General features: G+C 36.4%; 1 protein-coding gene across 2 annotated transcripts in view; it reads left to right on the top strand.

Annotated features, from left to right (window-relative positions):
• The window catches only part of LOC126458620 (ATP-binding cassette sub-family C member 4-like), a 312,931-nt gene that overhangs the window by 173,496 nt on the left and 122,300 nt on the right, over positions 1-17,135 (top strand). For both annotated transcript variants that reach the window (XM_050095787.1, XM_050095786.1), the window contains exons 7-8: positions 11,543-11,681; positions 11,774-11,884. In XM_050095787.1, coding sequence (XP_049951744.1) covers positions 11,543-11,681; positions 11,774-11,884 — 250 coding nt within the window. The remainder of the gene's footprint in view (positions 1-11,542; positions 11,682-11,773; positions 11,885-17,135) is intronic.

The raw sequence follows: 17,135 nt of genomic DNA, 5'->3' as shown, positions 1-17,135 counted from the left end.
TCTTCAACAGTGGGAAGTAAGGAGGTGTTTAAAACATCAATGTAGGCCTGTGATGTGATAGTACCATGCAAAACAACAAGGGGTGCGAGCCCCCCCCACCCCCACATGAAAAACACAACCACACCATTCCACCACCACATCCAAATTTTACTGTTGGCACTACACGCGCTGGCAGATGACGTTCTCCGGGCATTAGCCATACCCATACCCTGCCATCGGATCGCCACCCTGTGTACTGTGATTCGTCACTCCACACAACATTTTTACGCTGTTCAATCATCCAGTGTTTATGCTCCTTACACCAAGCGAGGTGTCGTTTGGCTTTTACTGGTGTGATGTGTGGCTTATGAGTAGCCGCTCGACCATGAAATCTAAGTTTTCTCCCCTCCCGCCTAATTCTCATAGTACTTGCAATGGATCTAGTTTGGAATTCCTGTGTGATGGTCTGGATAGATGTCTGCCTGTTACACATTACAACCCTCTTCAACTGTCGGTAGTCTGTCAGTCAACAGACGAGGTCGACCTGTACGCTTTTGTGCTGCGTGTGTCCCTTCATGTTTCCACTTCACTATTACATTGGAAACAGTGGACCTAGGGATGTTTAGGAGTGTGTGAATCTCTTCTACAGATGTATGACACAAGTGACACCCAATCACCTGATCACATTCGAAATCCTTGAGGTCCGTGGAGCACCCCATTCTGCTCTCTCATGATGTTTACTGAGGTCACTGATATGGAGCATCTGGCAGTAGGTGGCAGCACAATGCACCTAATATGAAAAACATATTTTTTAGGGGTGTCCAGATATTTTTGATCACATAGTGTCGAAGGTAGGGGTGCAGAGAGTGGTAGTAGTGAGGAGAGAGAGACAGACTCTAAGGAGAGGCTCTGGGATTTTTAAAGATATTTTGCACTACTGAAAACTGGTCAGACATTCAGTTATTTTTTATATGTTCTGTAGGTAATTTCTGTGTCCTAGTATCTTTAAGTGTTTCTTTCTTCAAGGGTTATAGATGTCTGTATCTTTTTTATACTCTGTGATCCATTACAAAGTGTGTTACATTTAAGTCTTTCCCATATAGTCACTTAAAAAGTCTAGATATCTTTCCCCCCTTTATTACCCTTTCCTTTGGAAAAAAAGTGATGATGGATTCTAAAAGTTCCAGATTCTTACACTTTTTTATTTATGATTATTGAAACTTTTTATCACTTGGATTTGTACTTCATTGTATTCTGCTTATGATGTGTCCTTTTAAGTCTTCATGATGGTTGTACGTATTCACTTAATATGAGCTCTAGCAAATAATAATTTATTATACTATTCTTTTCATAATGGAAGGAATAAAAAGAAACATTTCCCCCCTGTTGTTGAATAAAAATTGTAAAGGGTTGTTATGACACTGCTTTATTGACCAATGGGAATTTTGCAGTTAAGCAGTACTGAATTTGAAACTGTTTGTATTAATACTATGAAACCAATGAATTGTAACTTCACTAAATAACAAACAATGCAACATAAAATTACATTGACCATAATAATTTTGTCTTTAACAAGGTCTGTAAAAATAACATTAGGAAGAAATGAGAAATAATGAAAACCATTGTTAGGCAATGTGACAATAAACTCCAATATAACATACTAATGTACAAAGTACTTAGATAATTCAGGTCATCATTAACTGATGTTCCCTTGCAGGCTCCTGTGGAGACACTGCTTCATCTTTTATATAAGCATAACCAGCCCTGAGCTATTCATCAAATGAGAGCAATACAGATGAACAAAATTCCGCAGGTAACACTTGTTTTAATCGTGCCCTTCATTGAAGCATGAGTGATACAAGTACAATTGAGCATCAGTTATCCAGATATTGCTCAGCCGAAACATTGATACCTGACAGGGTTCCAGTCAGCAAATTTAAAGTTGCATGCCACACACTTCTCCTAGCAGCTGCTACTTCTTTGACATTGTAGCTCTTTTTCTCTCTCTGCAACAATCATCTGCTTGACCTTGAGCTTCTAATCCTCACTTGTCAGTGGTGTGTGAGCTTTTGCTTGAAACATCCTGCTATATTTGTACTAGCATTCACAATGGCAAATAAATGTAAATGTGTTGTTCTCAGTATTTCTGATAAACTGGAAATAATAGATCAGTTGAAGGACAGTACTAGTGAATCTAGGGAATATGGCCTTATGCATGTCACAACATTTGATATTAGAAAGAACAGTGATGCCATTACAAAATTTTCAAGTCAACTTGATAGTGAAGAAGGAACCTTACACACAAAAACATTGAAAATTGCAGAAAACCAGGATTCAAACACTGCATTTTACACATGGTTCATGCAGGTATATAGCCAAGAACAACCAGTAACTGGCCTTTTGATTTCTGAAAAAGCACTTGAAATGAATGATTTTAAAACAACTTCTGGCTGGCTTATGCACTAGGCAAAGTTAGGAACTGGACATTCGAGTTGAAAAACTGTCAGCTAATACTGAAGCAGCTGAATATTTTAGAGAGTTATTTAATAAACTGATTGATAAAGAGGGCTATCACCAAAGCAATGTCTACAAATCAGGCAAATCTGATTTTTATTGGAAGAAATCGTCAACAAAATCAAAAGTTTCCAAGAAAGAAATGTCAGCACATTGTCATAAGCAAAGCAAATTTCACATCACTGACATGGTATACAGAAACATTACTTGAATGCTTAGCCTACCCTTGCTGATCATAGGAAAGTATAAGAAACCAAGGTGCTTTATGTGGCTAAAAAATCGCCAGCCACCTGCAAGAATCAGAAGAACTTATAGGTGGATGCAAGCATTTTTACAGAGTGGTATGACACTGTGTTTATCCATAAAGTCAAAAAGCATCAGCATCCTACTGGTAATACTGGAAATGTTTTCTTATTGGTTGATAATGCTCCAAGTCATCACTCAAACCTTTTGATGGAGGGAGAAAATGGCAAGATGGATCAGGGGCTATCATAGAAAGGCGTTGCTATGTTTGGTTCTCAGTGGGCAAGGAAGGGAAAAAACAATTCAGGAAGTGCACACTGAAATTAACTTGAAGGAAGCTGCATACCTGACAGCAAAAGTTAGGGCTACACTGAGTGCCACTACCCCAGCAATAGGTTGGAATAAGCTACTTACATCAGACAAGTTTATCACTGCAACTGAAGATCCACTAAACAGATAATTTGTATCACAAATGGCTGGCCTGACTGAAGAATCTTCAGGATTTGAAGATTGTGGCCAGGAAAACATTCAGGGACTGGCTGGAATACTAATTATCAGTTACTGATGGATGATGAAGTCATTGCTAGTGTCATTGATGATGTAGACATTTGCGACAAGCTTACTTTAAAGGATCATCCAGCAAGGAAACTTTTCACTGCCCTGAGATGGTTATTAAGTGGTTTGAAAAACAAGAAGCATGTCCAGTTGTTATGTTTAAGATGTGTGCCAGATTAGCAGCAAAAAAGCAGGTCTCAGCTCTGAAGCAAAAGTCACTTTTCAACTTCTTTTCATAAACTGTAGGGTTGCTTTAATAGTAGATGGCTACATAATGTAAGATATGCACAGTACTTGCAGTACATTTAAAATATATTTGTGGTTTTGTGTTTAATACATGTATTTGTTTCTTTTTTCGTATAGCTCCCATGATAGAGGCACATTTCTTTCATTAACAGTTAGTTAGCCAAAAAAGTGAGTTATCCAAACACCACTAGACTCAAATTGTTTTGAATAATCAGTGCTCTACTGTAATTGCTATTATGGCATGGAAGTCATATGAATGCATCCTTATTAAAAGGACCATGGCATACATAAGCAAATGAGTTGGATTTTCAAAGAACTATCTGTTCTCATTACCTGTAGAATTACTCAGTATAATCTAAAGTTTTGCTGTTTCTCATTTTATTTGGCTCCATTTCTCAAGTCTAATCTTGCAATTAGTTAACTTTTCTCTGTCAGATCTGCTTCCTTTCTTTGCTTGTGGTGGAGTCAAATACTGTGTGTGTGTGTAGTGTGTGTGTGTGTGTGTGTGTGTGTGTGTGTGTGTGTTTGACTACTGACTAGATGGAACTGGTAATTCCAGTGTGAAATGTTTTTTAGTTTGTTGTTGCAAGAAAATTAAAGAAGGTAGTTTAGGCAACCACTTATTCTCCGTTGACAATATGTCATTTTTTCTAAGGACATGTAGGAGACAGGTTCACATAGATTTCAGAAATAACAATGAACTCTTTTGTTACTTTTTTCTAAGTTGATATCCAACCATTGAATGAAAATTATTTTATAAATCATCAGAATCTATATGTGCAGATCTGTGAATAACTGTAAAGGCCATAATGTCCAAAGTACATAAACAAATACACACACACACACACACACACACACACACACACACACACACACATACACACACGGGCGCTAATGACCATAGCAGTTTTGCGCCCTAAAACCGAAATAAAACAAAAAAACACACACACACACACATATTCATGTACTGCAGAACAAAGAGAATCTTAAGAGTGTCCATAGTTGATACAGTGTCTTATCAATGTTTGCTGGTATCTCTAGTGTTGAAAGTATGTATGATTGTACACTTCTATTTAAATGTTTGAATTATGTGAGCATATCAAGTTTCTGCCACATTACTTTCAAGTCTCTCTGCCATAACTATTACCTCTCTAAAGTTTAAGAAATGCATTGTATCCACTATTAAATTATCATAAATTTAATTTTAGAATAATATATTTACACATATAGTGCATTCTGTTAGGGCCCAGTCATCACACAAAACATGTTCTTAGTTTTGGTATCAATATTGAAGAAGGCAACTGATATCACTGTATTAAAGTCACATAAAGTATATCCACAAGCCACACAGCCATCTCACATAATCTAATGTGGCCACTTCATCACTTCATCTCCAAAATAGACCCTTATTTGGATTGACATCTACTTCTATACTCCACAAACCAACCACTATAAAGAGCTTGGCAAAGGAAACATCCCTCTACCAATTATTAGGGGTTTTTCTGGTTTCATTCAGGTATGGAGTGTGGGAAGAATGATTGTCTAAATGCCTCTGTGTCCACCGTAATTAATCTAATCTTGTTCTCATGATCCCTATGGGAACAATATGTAGAGGGTTGTGGTGTATTCTTAGAGTCATCATTTAAAGGTGGTTCTTCAAACTTTGTAATAAAGTGCTAATAAAGTGCTTACCTTATTCGAACACTGCTTTCCCCCTAAACTTACCAAGGTTAGAGCAAAGTCTACAAAGAAGTCATGGATTACTCGAGGAATAGGGGTACCTTGTAAAACAAATAGAAAACTGTATCTGTCAATCCGAAACACTTCCAATGTTGATGCTATAGCACATTATAAGAAATACTGCAAAATATTAAAGACTGTAATACGGATATGAAAGCAAATATATTACAAGGAAAAGCTAGTCATATCAGATAACAAAATAAAGACAATATGGGATATAGTGAAGGAGGAGACCGGTAGAACCAGACATGAAGAGGAACAAATAGCATTAAGAGTAAATGATACATTGGTGACAGATGTGTATAGTGTTGCAGAACTTTTTAACAAACATTTTATAACTGTTACTGAAAAGATGGGGTTGTCAGGTTCGGTAGATGCTGCTATGGATTACCTTAGACCAGACATTTCAAGTAACTTCCATAATATGAATTTGACCCTCACTACCCCAACAGAAATAATGTCCATCATAAAATCTTTAAAATCAAAAACATCTAGTGGGTATGATGAAATATCAACAAAGTTAATTAAAGAATGTGATTCTGAGCTAAGTAACATATTAAGCTATCTGTGTAACCAGTCGTTTATTAGTGGAATATTTCCTGAATGGCTGAAATATGCTGAAGTTAAGCCACTGTTTAAGAAGGGACATAAAGAAATAGCATCAAATTTCCATCCAATTTCACTGTTGCCAGCATTCTCAAAAATTTTCGAAAAAGTAATGTACAGTCGTCTTTATAACCATCTTATCTCAAATAACATACTGTCAAAGTCACAGTTCGAATTTCTAAAAGGTTCTGATATTGAGAAGGCTATCTACACTTACAGTGAAAATGTGCTTAATTCATTAGACAAAAAATTGCAGGCAACTGGTATATTTTGTGATCTGTCAAAGGCATTTGACCGTGTAAATCACAATATCCTTTTAAGTAAACTAGAATATTATAGTATAACAGGAAATGCTGCAAAATGGTTCAAATCGTATATCTCTGGCAGGAAACAAAGGGTGTTATTAGGAAAGAGAGACATGTATCAAGCTATCAGGCATCATCCAACTGGGAACTAATTACATGTGGGGTCCCACAAGGTTCCATTTTGGGGCCCTTACTTTTTCTTGTGTATATCAATGACCTTTCATCAGTAACATTACCAGATGCCAAGTTTGTTTTGTTTGCCGACGATACAAACATTGCAATAAATAGCAAATCAAGTGTAGTCTTAGAAAGATCAGCCAATAAAATATTTGTGGACATTAATCACTGGTTCCTAGCCAATTCTTTGTCACTAAACTTTGAAAAAACACACTACATGCAGTTCAGAACTTGTAAGGGGTGTCCCAAGAGTATATGTCTAACATACGATGACAAGAAGATAGATGAAGTGGACAGTGTTAAATTCTTGGGATTACAGCTTGATAATAAATTCAACTGGGAGGAGCACACCACAGAACTGCTGAAGCGTCTTAACAAATCTCTGTTTGCAATGCGAATTTTGTCAGACATAGGGGATATAAAAATGAAAAAGCTGGCATACTATGCTTACTTTCATTCCATAATGTCATATGGGATTATTTTTTGGGGTAATTCATCAAGCCAAGCTGAAGTTTTCTGGGCACAAAAACGTGCAGTGAGAGTTATATGTGGTGTGAACTCAAGAACATCCTGCAGAAGCCTGTCTAAGGAACTAGGGATACTAACTACTGCTTCCCAATATATTTATTCCTTAATGAAATTTGTCATTAAAAATATATCACTTTTTCAACAACAGCTCAATTCATGGAATCAATACCAGGAATAAGAATAATCTTCACAAGGATTTAGTCACTTAGTCTTGTACAAAAAGGTGTGCATTATTCAGGAACACACATTTTCAATAACTTGCCAGCAGCCATAAAAAGCTTAACAACCAATGAAATTCAGTTTAAGAGAAGCCTAAAGGATTTATTGGTGGCCAACTCCTTCTACTCCATTGATGAATTTCTTAGTAAAACCAACTGATTTGTATATAAGTACAACATAACTTCTGCACAATTTCAGTGCAGTAATGTGTTCATTGAAAATTTGTGTGTGTGTGTGTGTGTGTGTGTGTGTGTGTTAGTATAATCTAACTTCTGCACCATGCACCATTTCAATGCAGTAATGTGTTCATTGTAAATAAGTATTACAGTAGTTGTATTACCTTATAAATAAATAAAAAACTTTTTTATTTTAAATTCAGTGCATTAGTATTTGTAAAATGACTCTTAGTGTTCATTAAAAAATGACGATCATTCCACTTGGGACATGTGGAATGGTACATTAGCTTATTTGTTTTAGTTGTAAATATTTGTCATGTATTGTTGTTTTTCTGACATGTTCCACATCCTGGAGGACCTCCTCACTACGGATCAATTGGAATGAAAGTAAATCTAATCTAATCTAATCTAATCTGTAAGTAGGTTTTCTTGAGATAGTTTATGTCTGTCTTCAAGTGTTTGCCAGTTCAGATTCTGTTTGTCAGTTCAGATTCATTTCGGTGACATTCTCCCACAGATCAAAGAAACGTATGACCGTTCATGCTGCCTGTTTCTGTATATGTTCAATGTCCCCCATGAGTCCTACTTGGTATGGGTTGCACATACTTTGTTAGTATTCTAGGAGAGGTCACACAAGTGATTTGTAAGCATTCTCCTTTATAGAATGATTGCATTTCCCTGGCATTCTACCAATAAACTGGAGTCTGCTCCTGCTTTACCCACAACTGAGCCTATGTGACCATTTCACTTCACATCTGTACAAAGTTTCACTTGAATGAGTTAACTGGTTGCAACTGTGACTCATTGGTATTATAATAATAGCCACTTTGTTTCTTTCCTTTTGTGAACTGCACAATTATACATTTTTGAACATTTAAAGCCATTGACCCATCTTTGCACTACTTTGAAATCTTATCAAGATCTGACTGAATATTTATATACCTCTTCTCAGACAGTACTCCATTACAGATAAATGCACCATCCTCAAAGAGTCTGAAGCTACACACTAGGCAACAAAATTAAAGGATCAATTTTTTGAAACCCCCTGACTCTTCCATTTCACCACAGACGTTTGAAATTTGGCTCAAAGGTGCCTTCAACCTTCCTTTGAAATGGTGCAACGGCATGGCGCCCTATGACATCACCCTTGGGCTCAGCAACACGTTTATTTATTTATTTTGATCCAACATCAACTGATTACAAAAAAAGTTTTTTTTTGTTCCAGTCTTCTGGATAAGTCAGAGTCTTACTTACTAGGGTTACATATTATTGGCTGGCACTTTTATCTACACAACTTTTTCTAAATTTAGTTGAGAGAACAGAGTTACATATACGGACTATACATAAAAAAATTGTTATTGCCATACTTAGATTAAGGAATCTATAGTTTGTAACACAGTATTCATATCTGACATTCAAATATTTACAGTTTGTGACACAGTCTAAGATCTGAGATTACATATATTTTTAGATAGATGGTCTTCCATCATACGAGGGTACTAAATCTAGAAACTCATCTATTGAATATACAGGATTGTTTAGGAGCCATAATTTTAATTTCATTTTTAGTTTTGTAATGGGCAATTTGGAGATATTAGGATGGAAGCAATTCAGTAGTTTTATCCCGGCATAGTGAGGGCTTTTCTCATAAAGTGTTGTTCTATGAGAGATGATGTGGGGTCTCTCTCTACCTCTAGTGTTGTGATCGTGTATCTCTTTATTAAGTGCTTTGTTAATGTTTACTGCCATAATGATTATCTTCAGCACATACAGGTTATGAACAGTTAGTATTTTAAATTATTTAAACAAATTTCTGCAGGGCTCCCAGGCACATTTCTTTCCCATAATTCTAAGTGCCTTCTTTTGTAAGGTAAGTACAATTTTCATATTACCTTTACTGCTGGATCCCCATACCTCTATCCCATAACTTAGATGGGATTCAAATAGTGCAAAATATATTTGCCTCAGAGTGGTGATGTTACAAAAAGGTGGCAGTTTTCTTAGGACATATATGGTAGTACATAGCTTTTTGCAAATATCATTCACATGATCAGACCAGCTTAACTCTGCATCTAGTGTCAGGCCTAGAAATTTGGTCGAGTATTGTTTTTTAATGTATTCGTCACCCATAAAGATTTGGTTTTCATGAGTTTTTTACCTCCCAAGATCAAATTCAATATAGACAGATTTATTTGTGTTTAATTTTAGTTTGTTTTCATTAAAATACTGCAGAATTAAGCCTGCTGCAGTAATGGATTCCACTTTGAGCTGTGAATAGCTTGGATTGCTGCATATTAACGTGGTATCATCTGCATATAAGATAGCTGTTGCATGGTTTGTTATGGACTGAATATCATTTACATAGATAATAAAAAGAAGTGGTCCTAATATTGACCCCTGTGGAATACCAAAATTTATGTCAGTGGTGTTTGATTTGTATGCTCCCTCTGTAGTGCTAATAGACAAACTGCTTCCTATTTGTCAAGTAGGACCTCATCAGATTATGGGCTGTGCCTCGAATGCCATAGTTCCACAGTTTGTCCAGCAATATGGTCGTATCAACACAGTCAAATGCTTTTTGTAAGTCTAGAAAGATGCCACATACATGTTCTTTATTATTTATTGCTTGAGTGACACCTTCGATTAAGTTGGATGCTGCTGTAATGGTGGATGACCCCTTGACAAACCCATACTGCCCCTTAGAAATCACTTTTTTGCATACCAGGAAGTTCCAGATTCTTACGTATATTACTTTCTCAAAGATTTTGGATATTATTGGAAGAACAGAAATGGGTCAAAAGTTTTCTACTAAATTCCTGTTTCCTTTTTTAAAAATAGGCACAGCTCGGGCAATTTTCAACTCATCTGGAAATAGACCATCTTCCATATGAGAATTGATAACTGTTGATAAAGGTGATGCAATTTTATGTATACATTTCTGAAGTGTGTCCAGACTAAGACCATCATATCCTGCTGCATGGGAATTCTTTAAGCTACTCACTATTTTAATTATTTCTTCTTTACTTGTTTGCATCAAAAATATACTTCCGGACACTGGTATTCCTCTGAATTTGTATTTATGATTTTTAAGCTGATTGTTTATGCTGGAGCCAACAGAAGCAAAGTAATTGTTAAATAGATCTGCTATCTTATTCTGATCAGTTTCTATTGTGCCGTTTATCATCAAGTGATTTTCAGTTGTATGTTTCCCAGATTTACCAATTTCTCTATTTACTAGTGACCATGATGTTTTCTGCAAAACTTATTAGCTAGTACCATGTTTAGAGGTTTAAAAAGTTCTAATTTGGCATCAGATAGCCAGTGTTCACTAATACCAAGCACATCAGGCATAGTTTCATTTACAAACATGTCTAATTGTTCATATTTCTTGCTCAAGCCCTGTACATTCTGGTGGATTATTTTAAAGTTGTAAATACCTTGTTGTAGATTTCTCTGCTTTACCGACTTCAAATACCAATGTGTCAACACCTGCAAAAACAGCCACAACTCACAAGTTCATGTGAGCTGTGTCCTTCTGTAGCATTTTGTTGTTGACTATTAGTGAGTTTTTTGGGGACATCATTTGTAATAAACAATTAGCTGTTATCATCAGCTAGTTGTTCTTTTCATAACTCTTGTGGACAGCACTTAATTTGTTTCCTGTTTAACTTCAGTTGTGTGAATTTGTGTCATTTTGCTCACCAATTTCAGTTTTATATTTCATAGAATTAATTTCCACAAAGTCAATGCTATTGTCATTGGTTTCTTCATTGAGCGTTTCTGTGCACTTTGATGACTCCAACAAGTTTTTTTCTAATCTTTCTTTTGGACTGAGAACTGTATTTAATTTGCACAATTTTCTGTTTTTCTCTCTCTCTCTTTAGGTTCCTGTGTTCCTCTTTCTCTGAAAAGTTTGGTGCCTAAACTCTTCTCACAGGCTTTACAACGAAATTTGATTCAATCTTTTGAACACATCACAGCACAAGCTTCACTGTTGCTAATGACTACATAATCACTGTGGAAGATTTTTGACACCACAGTCCTCACATTATAACTATTTCCATGCTTTTAACTGCTTTTTTGCACTTCACACATGACTTACTGTCATCAATCACTGCCCTCTTGAACATATGCTGTTGAGAAACACTAAACATTCAGCAATTCAGTCTCCCAATGTTAGACATACAAATAAATTTCCTTATATTGCTGTTTGAACTAAACACATAATATAGATTTTTATCTCTTTTTTTTCAGGAAGGAGGTAAAGGAACTGAGAGGAGCTAATTACTTGAGAGGTATATACATGGCTTCCATGGTTTTTACTGAAAGAAGTTCATTATATATTGCTGTAGTTGCATATGCACTTTTAGGAAACACCATTACAGCTGACAGGGTGTGTTGTGACTACCAGTACAGTTTATTAGTAACATTTATTGAAACAGTTAGTAAATCTAATAATAGCTATTTTGAATCATGCCTTTGCAGGTATTTTCATTGGCACAGTTCTTCAATCTACTGCAACTGTGCATGGCCATATTTTATCCGCAAGCTGTTCAACTCCTTGCTGAAACCAGAGTTTCCATATCCAGAATTCAGGTATTAAACATCTTGTAACCCTCACTTTTGTTCACACTGTTTACTGGATAAGAATAACTTGTGTTACTACAATATGAATAATCAATTAGTACACGAACATTGTATAAAAGTTCTTAAGCTAATATTAGTCTCAACCATTATTAGAAATTATCCTGAGATTGTTCCAGAGTAGAAGAATAAGTTCAAACACGAATTAGCTGGATAACACATATTTTAGAATGAAAGCTCCAAATAGGCAGGAACTACCGGAAACTACAAGTTCATGATCTGTAGCATCAATGAACAGTAGAGAGTCATAACAGCCGCGCGGAGTGGCCGCGCAGTTAGAGGCGCCATGTCACTAATCGTGCAGCCCCTCACGCCGGAGGTTTGAGTCCTCCCTCGGGCGTGGGTGTGAGTGTTGTCTTTAGCGTTAAGTTAGTTTAAGTAGTGTGTAAGTCTAGGGACCGATGGCCTCAGCAGTTTGGTCCCTTAGGAATTCACACACAGAGTCAGAACACTGTAGAGTCCACAGAGAGAGATGAGTCAGATAACAGCAACGGAGACATAGACAACTGCTAGGTAGCCTTATTTTTGGCTCTATGTCTTTACATATTCCATATGTCATTTTTTTCAAATGTTGCTAAATACAGTGATCCACAAACTGTTTGGAAGAAAATGAGATGTAGTTGACAATCGAGGAAAAGACAGGTTGCTATTTACTGTTAAGAAGGTACGTCAAGTTGCAGACAGGTACAGTTAAAAGACACTCATACAAAGCTTTTGGCCATAGCCTTTGTCAGTTAAAAAGAGACTCAAGTGTGTGCACGCGCACACAGCTTGTGTGTGTGTGTGTGTGTGTGTGTGTGTGTGTGTGTGTTCCATCTCTGTTTTACTGATGAAGGCTGTGACTGAAAGCTGTATGTGACTGTCTTTTAATTGTGCCTGTCTGCAACTTGCAACTTGACATGTCTTGTTTATGGTAAGTAGCAATCTGTCTTTTCCTATATTGTTGATATTCCTACTTGGAGTTTCCATTGTTTGGGATGGAGTTAATATTCTTGTTCAGTTTGCGAGAATTGTAATGTTGAAACAACAAATTTAAGAGAATGAGCTTTGGGTCTACAATTCTTAGTCAACATTTGAAGGAGTGAAATCACCACACTCAAGGATGAAAATCAGGAACTACAATTGAAGAACAAATCAAGTGAAGTGGTAACTGACGAAAGGTACAAATCATCTGAATGGAAAGAAATGAGACACAAAGGTAGGACTTTAGCTGGAAAAATAACAACGAACTTCGCAACAGCTGTTACATTTACGGATAAAAACAAATACAGCGTTCTGCAGTCCAGTGATGGTGTTAAAGACAATGTAAATGATCCAGACCTTGCAAAAGGCAATGCGCTGAAAATGAATAATCATTCTGAGAAAAATGATGATAAACGGGGAATATCAGGTAAAAAGACAGTGTGCTTTTTCTAACAGACAACCATGGCACAAATATATCTAGTATGTTTCGAGAAATAAATCGAGACATAGCAGTGACCAGTGTTGTCAAACCTGGAGTGGGAACTAAACACATTTTAGACACTTGAATTCAAACAAAATCCATGCAAGAAAATGACTTTGTCATATGGATAATGGGATCAAATGATGTTGTGAAAAATGAAGCAGATGTTTCCATAAAAGTGCTTCAGAACTTACTAGAAAAAAATAAATCAAGGAATATAGTTGTTGCTGCAGTGCCTCATACGCACAGTCTAATCTATAGTTTGTGCATTAATAAAGAAATCCAAAGAACAAATATTATAATAAAGAAACTGTGCTCTGAATACACAAATTGTGCTGTGGTCGAAATAAGTAAACTGCAGCGTAACCTTCACACCAGACATGGGCACCAACTAAAATATGAATGGAAAAAGTTGTGTGGGAATGTGTCAGCAAAATAATTAAAGAAAGACTCACACGGGATAAAACAATCTACGAAAGTATCAGTTTGAGTAATACCTGGAATGTACGTCATTTTTCAGTATAAAAGTCAGTGAATCGGTGGGTAATAAACCTCCTGTATTTGAATTAGGTGCTAAAAGCAACATTTGAATGAGAGAGTGTTCACAGACAATAAACAATAAACATAACTCTGTTACTGTGATGCAAACAAACATTTGCTGCATTAGGAACAAAGTATTACAATTAGAATATTTTTGCAGTATTGAAAATGTTGATGTTGTTTGAGTCTCAGAACACTGGCTGACAGAGGATCAGGTACAATATTTTGTTTCTCAAGGGTATGCTGTTGGAGACATTATGTGTAGAAGTGAAAGAAAGAATGGAGGTGTTCTAATATCTGTTAAAGATACTATAATGTTTACCAAAACAGATGTTAGCTCTTACTGTGCAGAACTAGATGCAGAATTTAGCTGTATAAGACTAAATGCAGAGAATACTTTAATTGTTAGCTTATTTAGATCACTGGGTGGAGATGCAAATACACTTTTCGAAAGATTTGAGTTGCTTACGAGGAAAATACTAAAATTTAAAACAAAACTAATTATCTGTGGTGATTTCAACATTGAAATGGCCAACAGTGATGAACATGTTACTAGAACATTTTTTGATATTTTAAGATCATTAAATTTACAATGTACAAATTACACACCAACACGGGATAATGCGTGCTTAGATAATATTATGGTAAATTTTTCTAGAGATATGTATGATGTCAGACTTGCCAGTGGAGCCCAAGCTGATCATGAACCATTGATTTTAACATTCTGCTGTGATCAGTTGCCTAAATCAAACACATTGGTCAGAATCAATTCTAGTGCCACATGGCTAAGAGGGCAGAAAGATGAATATATTAATTTATTTATTGACACGTTATCTGATGTTAACTGGGACTTTGTATACAACACACAACCTGGGTAGGGTGCTGGTGAAATGGTGTTTAACAACTTCCTGAAAATACTCACAGAGTTATGGTACTGCTGCTCACCATTAATCAAAAGTGGACCTAAGCATAAACAGAAAAACAAACAGCTAAAATGGTATACAGATGAGCTAGCTCTCACTAGGGAAGATACTCAGACTGTACAGAATATATAAAAATTCTTGTAAACAAGGACCTGAGATAGATAATACTTCTTATAGAGCTTATGAGAAGTAAAGAAAGAAGTTGTGGACTGCACCGGACAAGATTTGAAAATCTTTCAAATCTCATCTGGTGCAATCCCCAACAATCAGTCTTTCTTTCTCATAGCTTCTCGGCGACTTTTCTGATATGTTCCCCTTCCCTAAACCTCTTCCGTCCTTTTCCTTCACACCTCTTGCTTCCCCTTCAACACTACTGCCAGAAGAAGTAGCCTCTGGCTCCAAAAGCTTGTACAAGTTAAACTCTTTTGTGTGTGTGTTCCCTAGCCACCACTTGGTAAGTAGATTTTTTATCTTTCCATTTACATTATATTGTCAATAATTATTTTTCAGTTTTGTGCCAATAAGAAGTTAGAAATTTTTGCAAATAACCTCTACGTAAAGAATTTCCATTATCCAGTCAACTATTTAATATGAGTGGTTATTTTACTCTTCCACAATTTTACCTTGAATTTCCCAGATCAGGACAGTGTTAACCAAGAAACGAATAATCTCTTACACACTAGATTTTTATCACTCATCTTGTCTGAACAAAAGAACCCCACAACAATGTCTTACCCTTGTTGTTTTTGTTGTGGTTCTTTAGTCCAGAGACTGGTTTGATGCAGCTCTCCATGCTACTCTATCCTGTGCTAGCTTCTTTATCTCCAAGTACCTACTGCAACCTACATCCTTCTGAATCTGCTTAGTGTATTCATCTTTTGGTCTCCTTCTACAATTTTTACCCTCCACCCTGCCCTCTAATACTAAATTGGTGATCCCTTGATGCCTCAAAACATGTCCCACCAACCTATCCCTTCTTCTTGTCAAGTTGTGCCACAAATTCCTCTTCTCCACAATTCTATTCAGTACCTCCTCATTAGTTACGTAATCTACCCATCTAATCTTCAGCAATCTTCTGTAGTACCACATTTCGAAAGCTTCTATTCTCTTCTTGTCTAAACTATTTATCGTCCACATTTGACTTCCATACATGGCTACACTCCATACCAATACTTTCAGGAAAGACTTCGTGACGTTGAAATCTATACTCGATGTTAATAAACTTCTCTTCTTCAGAAACGCTTTCCTTGCCATTGCCAGTCTACATTTTACATCCTCTCTACTTCGACCATCCTCAGTTATTTTGCTCCCCAAATAGTAAAACTCATCTACTACTTTAAGTGTCCCATTTCCTAATCTAATTCCCTCAGCATCACTTGATTTAATTTGACTACTTTCCATCCTCCTCATTATGCTTTTGTTGGTGTTCATCTTATATCCTTCTTTCAAGACACTGTCCATTTCATTCAACTGCTCCTCCAGGTCCTTTATTGTCTCTGACAGAATTACAATGTCATCGGCAAACCTCGAAGTTTTTATTTCTTCTCCATGGATTTTAATTCCTACTCCAAATTTTTCTTTCGTTTTCTTTACTACTTGCTCAATATACAGATTGAACAACATCAGGGAGAGGCTACAACCCTGTCTTACTCCCTTCCCAAAGACTGCTTCCCTTTCATGTCCCTCGACTCTTATAACTGCCATCTGGTTTCTGTACAAATTGTAAATAGCCCTTCCCTCCCTGTATTTGACCCCTGCCACCTTCAGAATTTGAAAGAGAGTATTCCAGTCAACATTGTCAAAAGCTTTCTCTAAGTCTCCAAATGCTAAAAATGTAGGTTTACCTTTCCTTAATCTATCTTTTAAGATAAGTCATAATGTCAGTAGTGCCTCATGTGTTCCAACATTTCTACAGAATCCAAACTGATCTTCTCCAAGGCCAGCTTCTACCAGTTTTTCCATTCATCTGTAAAGAATTCATGTTAGTATTTTGGAACCGTGACTTATTGAACTGATAGTTCAGTAATTTTCACACCTGTAAAGACCTGTTTTCTTTGGGATTGGAATTATTATATTCTTGTCGAAGTCTGACAGTATTTCACCTATCTCATACATCTTGCTCACCAGATGGTAGCGTTTTGTCAGGACGGTCTCTCCCAAGGCTGTCAGTAGTTCTAATGGAATGTTGTCTAATCCCGGGGCCTTGTTTCGACTTAGGTCTTTCACTGCTGTCAAATTCTTCATGCAGTATTGTATCTCCCATCTCATCTTCATCTACATCCTTTTCCATTTCAAT

This window comes from Schistocerca serialis, chromosome 2, assembly GCF_023864345.2.
Source record: "Schistocerca serialis cubense isolate TAMUIC-IGC-003099 chromosome 2, iqSchSeri2.2, whole genome shotgun sequence".
Taxonomy (NCBI): Eukaryota; Metazoa; Arthropoda; class Insecta; order Orthoptera; family Acrididae; genus Schistocerca; species Schistocerca serialis.
Note: the sequence above shows the minus strand (reverse complement) of the source record. Positions and strands in the feature narration are given on the sequence as shown.